At 39.2% G+C, this 6,570-nt stretch overlaps 1 protein-coding gene across 1 annotated transcript; it reads right to left on the reverse strand.

The window, feature by feature from the left end:
• Window positions 1-3,422: 3,422 nt before the first annotated feature.
• Window positions 3,423-5,390, reverse strand: cxcr4b (chemokine (C-X-C motif), receptor 4b). The gene is made up of 2 exons (XM_088416026.1): window positions 5,297-5,390; window positions 3,423-5,008 (listed from the first exon to the last, which is right to left on the reverse strand). The coding sequence occupies exon 2, from the start codon at window positions 5,000-5,002 to the stop codon at window positions 3,878-3,880; it is 1,125 nt and encodes a 374-aa protein (XP_088272152.1). The 5' UTR covers window positions 5,003-5,008; window positions 5,297-5,390; the 3' UTR covers window positions 3,423-3,877.
• Window positions 5,391-6,570: the final 1,180 nt, after the last annotated feature.

Consider the following 6,570-nt stretch of genomic DNA (forward strand, 5'->3'; position numbering starts at 1 on the left):
GATCCGTGCGGAAACAAATATATGGACGTTCTAACAAATTGAATAAAATCCAATGATCCAATCATGTAAAAAAAAAAAAAGCAACAGCACACATTTTTAAACTATTTTGTTTAATATCGAGTTAGCCAAAGTATGTTTGGCCTGGTCATGTATAATACGGACGTGGATGCTCATTTTCTCCCTCCACCAGTGTATGCAAAATAAAATTAAGTCTGTGTGCAAGGCAGGGAAATCAAGGCGAGTGTCAAGATAATATAATTAATCTATTCTTTATTCCGGTTATTGTTGTTAGCAAAACAAAGTAAAGCAAGACACTGTGTATCGCTTTTGCTCTTCCAGATGGTTTCCTTCATCTCTAATCAATTATGATATGTGTTGTTTGTTTGTATTTCAATCTTTGCAAGTTCTCCTTAAAATAAACAAAAAAATCTTATAAGCGCCCGACCATATTTTAGCCATTCTTGGTAGGCTTATGCATGGGGAGCAGACAGTGACTCAAGATGTCCAGTATGTTTGAAAAACAGACATTAAACGGCTTTCTAAACACTGTGAATGTGGAGCAAACTTCTATAAAAGAGGCTTCAGGCAGTAGATTGGACCTTGAAGTTTACTACACATAAATCAAAATGAATTACTATATACATATATGTGTATTTAAATGGCTTTCCTTGACACAAGTATGTTTAGCTTCATGTTACACCTTAAAAAAAAGCAAAGTGACCATAGGCGGTTAGTGTTGTAGCTATTCCAGTAATTGATACGTGAACATACAGTAAATGGGGGAGCAACGCATGTACAGGTGATATATATAAAATACTCACAGGATATATATATTTTATGCAACAAGTTCTGTGCTATGCAAACCCCCTAGGCAACTAGAAGGATCTGCACAATGGCAATTGAAAAGAAGCAACAACAACAAAAAAAACTTGGCTAAAGCTGTAATTGCTGTTCGCTTTGTAGAATAAAATAGAGCTCGATGCTAGTTTGCTTGATATGTTTGTAATATGCACGCTTCTAAGCGTGCATTTAAGTGTCACTTGCGATGACTTTTTGTCTTTGTCGGGTGCACTGAGGGTGTTCTGGTATCAAGAGAGCTTTGCAATCTCGACTTCCAGCGTAAGTGATGGCGGTTTGACTGCATTGGGGGGATCATCAAAGCTTTTCTCAGACTGTTGGCCACAAGAGATATTGATGCAGGAAGCAGCCTTCCTGCTGCTTGCTCTTCCAGCCAAACAATTATGTGACTATTAGTGAAGGTCACCGCCCCATGGGAACCGTTAGTATTTATAATCCATTCATTTCATGTTTGCAATGTCCCTTTGAAATAATTACACCAAATTTAGATGTTTTTTTGTGTGCATCACTGAAGAAGCTCAGCCCATGGATTCACACAGGTAGTAAAAACTTTTTCCTGTCCATTTCAACAAGTTTGGCCTTTAACCCCTATACTGAGGACCTTTCACCACAACAACACGCACACAAATTTACATGACTGCTGCTCTTGAATTATGTATGAGAGGGGACCCATGTGACCCATGGGCGTATTCTTGAGTGGCCTGTGAGGACTGAAATTGTATGCACTTGAACAGGCAGTTAGGCCCATTTGCATATACGCATTTTACTTTGAAGTGTGAGCAAAATTTCCAGATGCTCACACTGTATGGGCAGAGTGCTCAACTCAACTCCCTTTACAAATAAGCAGTATGGCAAAAAAAAGAAAAAAAAAAAAAATATATATATATATATATATATATATATATACATATATATATATATATATATATATATATATATATATATATATATATATATATATATATATATATATATATATATATATATATATATATATATATATATATATATATATATATATATATATATATATATATATATATATATATATATATATATATATATATATATACTATATATGTATACAGGTACTAACTGCAGTGTTAGTGTAACAACAGAGGCCAATTTTCTTTTTTTTCTTTGAAAATCTACTGTTGCTATAGCAGTTTATTAAGTAAAGGTAGTTGTGAAAGGCTTATTTGTTTGTGTTTGTGTCACTGTATTATAATGCTGTCCGGTGGCTGATTTACTCACTCTAGAATGTATCACAATACAATTATTGTGATGATGAGCAAACTGTTGAATTCTTCACCTTCTTTTTATTATGTTATTGTGTTTTATCAAGGATGCATTACAGTATACTCTTTTTCTTATTGGAAAGACAGCAGTAAGTATTTGGGGCAATTACAATAAATAAAATGCATTTCCATTTATTTCAGTGGAGAAAGATGATTTGAAGAAAAACTTGTATGTCAGGCTTGTAATTTAACTGTAATTTGAGTTGGTAAGTGAAATAAATAACACAATAAGAAGGTGGACCTTTACTTTCCAAAGCATTTTTCTTTTCAGTTTGTCCTCTCTGAGGTCAATCTACTCCCCGCGTTGAGCTGCCTGTGTGCGCCAGTACATTTCTGAGTTTAATAATGTGATTCTCCAGTCAAATGCAAAATGCATTCTGACAGGGAAAGAAGCAGATAAAAAGGCTCCGGGTGAACACAGTGACATGTTTAACCTAAGATCTCTTTCTACCTCGGCTGCAAAGCAGTCAAGGTCTTATGCTAATCCTGAGTCATTTGGGAAAATTTCCAACTGAAGAACCACCTCTGGGTTTTATCCTGTTTCCCTCTGAGAGGCCACAAATATCCATTAAGCATCTGACTTGATGAAGGCACCTCACACCTTTTCACATGTAAAGAAATGGAAATGAACTTCCTTTGGGTTGCTAAAAGGACGGCCAATGCTGCATTGCGCAGTCGTCTTTTAGCGGCCCCATTCTTTTAAACATCTATTGTTGTCAGCTTCCTTTAGTACCCAACGTGAACATCACTCGTCACTAGTCCAAGTTAAAAAAAAAATGGGTGTCACTTTGTGTGACACAATTGATTAACTGTCATATAAAATGTGAACACTGAATAAAGAATATGTCAGCTCATTTGTATTCTTGAAATTTATAACCCGCTGAAGACAATAGTTGAGGGGATAATAAAACTATTGACGATAGTTAAACACTTGTATACAAGCCCAGTGTCAAGAGTGCAAAAAATAAGTCAGGTCAACCAAGAACTTAAAACCATTTTCTCCTTTTCTTAGGGTGCCATATGGAATTTAATTATAGAGAAAGGCTCTCAACATTGGTGCCAGGACTGCTTAAGGTAAAAGTGCACAGATGTTCTCGCAATTACAGGGTCTGCACAGCCTTCCTTCTGCTTTCCAGTTAGATCAGGTGGGGAGTCTGGGGACATTTGTGTTGGGAGAGCCCAAGTCTACGCCCACCAACCCACCCATCCCCCAATCCCTGGGGGCAATGAGAGCAGCATGAGTGAAAACACACGACACACTCAATATAAGAAGCATTGAATTTGTTTATTTTCTGGTAAAAAAAAAACCAACAAAACACATGGTAAAAAGGTTTTTAAAAAAAGGTTTTCGAAGCAGCATGCAATTTGTTTTCTTTACAAAACTTCCAGTGTGAATGACAAAAATAAATAGAAGCTTTCACACAATTTAAGTGCGAACACACAAAACACTTCCAACTATTTACAGTTTCCAGAAGCAGCTACATCCCTCAACCGTAAAGACATTCTAAGTCTGACCTAACAACCTCAAAGTTTTCACAAAAACAAAACCCAACTAAAGCACAAGGAAACAATCTGCTTATGGAAAAACACACACACACACACACACACACAACTTTCAAGGTAAACAAATGCAAATATGTTTTTTCATAACTGTACTGTACAAACTGTTGTATAATGTTAAAGCTTAGTTTCAAGTCTCACATTTTAAATGTTGTGCCGAGCTAACTCGACAAAACGCTGGAAGATTCTGACTCAGTAGACACTGATGAAATCTGCCCGCGCTTTTTTGTCATGAGAGTTGCTTTCTGGCTGGATCTGCTGTTCAGAGTCAAGGCGCTCTTGGCGGACTTTTTGAATTTAACTCCCAGGAAAGCGTAAAGGATAGGGTTAAGACAACAGTGGAAATACGCCAAAGCTTCGGTGATGGAGATCCACTTTCCCACCGCTTGTTCCAGGTCACAGGAGGCCTTGACGACATTGAGCGTTATGAGACTGTCCAGAAAGAGCCCCAGGCAGTACGGCAGCCAGCAGGAGAAGAAGCACAGGATGAGGATGACCGTGGTCTTCAGGGCTTTCTTCTTCAGCGCTTGACCCTTGGCGCCTTGTGAGAGCTTGGCGATGATGATGCAATAGCAGATGAGAATGACCAGGCCGGGCAGCACGAATCCCACCAGGATGTGCTGGAAGCGGAACGCCACCATCCATATCACGTTGCTCTCATCGGGATAAATGCGCAGGCAGACGATCCTGGAGTCGGCTGTCTCTATGGAGGCCATGTCTTCTGTCATGAAGAAGTTGGAGGAGCCCGTGTCTTGCGTTCTGGCAAAGACCAGGTCGGGTATGGTGAGGAGGGTGGCGGGCAGCCACACGCCCACGTAGATGATTTTACTGGCCAGGAGCTTCCTCGTGGCTTGGCTGTTAGTGGCCCTCACGACAGCCAGGTATCTGTCCAGGCTGATGAAGGCCAAGATGAGCACGCTGCTGTACAGGTTGACAGTGTAGATCATGTGCACAAACACACAAAGGAAACTTCCAAAGTACCAGTTTTTGGCTGCGTCCACGGCCCAGAAGGGCAGCGTGAAGACAAACAGCAGGTCGGCCACAGAGAGATGCAGCCGGTACTTATCTGTCATTGTTTTGACCTTTTTCTGATAGCCCATCACAATGACTACTAATCCATTGCCAATGACACCAAGAACAATTATAATCCCATAAACAGCCGGCAGGAAAATCTTTTTTAAGTCGTTGCTGAGAGCTTGACCGCATGGCTCCTGAAAGTCCGGGTCAAAGTCTCCAGACTCCTCGGAGATGTTTTCAGAACTGTTGGCGAATTTGTAGTCCTCCATAGCAACCTAAATGAGCAAAAGCACACAGTCAACTGTGTACCGCTTCACGTGGCAGATACAAAACCATAACACAATTACGCTCTGAAACTTTGCCTTGATAAACTTCACCCTTTTCTCTTTGTTTAAAATGCACTTAAACAGATAAGACCATGTCATCATAAACACTACCAACAGTCATCCAGAAACACATTTAAAAAGTGAACACAATTTGCCACACAAAGTCTTTTCTTGCAGAAACGTAATTGCATTATTTATGAGATAAAAACAACAACTGTGAAGAAAAAAAAAACTCACCTCCGAGTTGGGAAAACAAGTTAATGAAACGTGAAGGCTGCTATATGTGGGCGCATCTGAACAGGGTGCTGTAAGTAAGTGGCTTCACCACGCGCCTCAATAAATGTCGTGGGTGTCCCCCTTGCTCCCTCCCCCCGAAGAGGCGGGGCCCACTGTTCCAAAAACGGGTGGACTTTAAAAGATTCTGATCTCTGCAACTTCGTCTCTTGAGACAGCCTCGTTCATGAAACAAAAACAAGTGTGCTTTGCTTATTTTGAGCATAGCATTGTTGCCATGCATTATAAAAGCAAATACATGAACCGAAGGTTCAAAATTACTCACACTGTGTGCTTAAGTGGAAGTTAGACTTGTACCGTATTAAAAAAAACAGTTGGGCAAAAGTATTGCTTCATCTCTTTTATTTAAGTTTAAAAAAAATACACTTTTACTGTGTAAAAGCATAATATGTACAGCATAATATGTTAAAAGGGTAACAGTCCAATGTTGATACAATATATATGGACAAGGCAATATGTGCTTTCAAATATAAATAATTGTGAAACGTCAGAGATATCAATATTTAGTAAAGTGCAGCAGTATGGAAAATCCTAGTGTTGTACAATAATAAATTACAGCGCTTGTCATTTCTTAATTTCACCCACTGTGAGACGCACAAGAGCTCTCTTCACTCTCGAGACACACGCACAAACATACACACGCACACAATAGATGAGATTCATCTGGTGGACGGAAGGCAGTTGGTATCACGGAGGATGTTGTCTTTATTAAAGACACAGTATTGTGAATCCAGAGAATCTCGCCAAAAAACATCACTAAATTGGCCTACGTGTTTAAATACACTGAACACATCTGCGAACAGGACACGCCCATGATTTTCAATTTCTGACATTTTCTGTGTTGCCGTCTATATAGGATGCACAAATAGTTTGGCGACAAAGTAAAAACTATAGCAAAATATTATCTTATCTTTTGTAAATTCCTTACATATTCTTGTGTTCATATCCGTAAGTTATATAGTGGTTAAGTTAAGTGTCTATCAGGTTCCCCACGTTGTGAGAGGTCAGTGAACGCGGCGCCAGTGTACCTTTGAGTGCGCTCCAAGCAGTTGCTTTTCCTTTTCCTCATGACGCAGCTCGTGTTCATTTTACCATGATACCACCTATGATAGGGATATTTTAAAGCCTCTTAAAAAACTCGCTATATAAATAAAACTGCCATGCTTCGCCTATAACGTTTTGAATGTCACCTAAAGTGGGAATGTCCTTTCACCTTC

Source organism: Hippichthys cyanospilos, chromosome 5 (genome assembly GCF_059441005.1).
Source record: "Hippichthys cyanospilos isolate Australia breed blue-spotted pipefish chromosome 5, RoL_Hcya_1.0, whole genome shotgun sequence".
Taxonomy (NCBI): domain Eukaryota; kingdom Metazoa; phylum Chordata; class Actinopteri; order Syngnathiformes; family Syngnathidae; genus Hippichthys; species Hippichthys cyanospilos.

What these genes read in the sequence shown, in the direction of transcription:
- cxcr4b (XM_088416026.1), bottom strand. Translation starts at nt 5,002, where the DNA reads ATGGAGGACTACAAATTCGCCAACAGTTCTGAAAACATCTCCGAGGAG.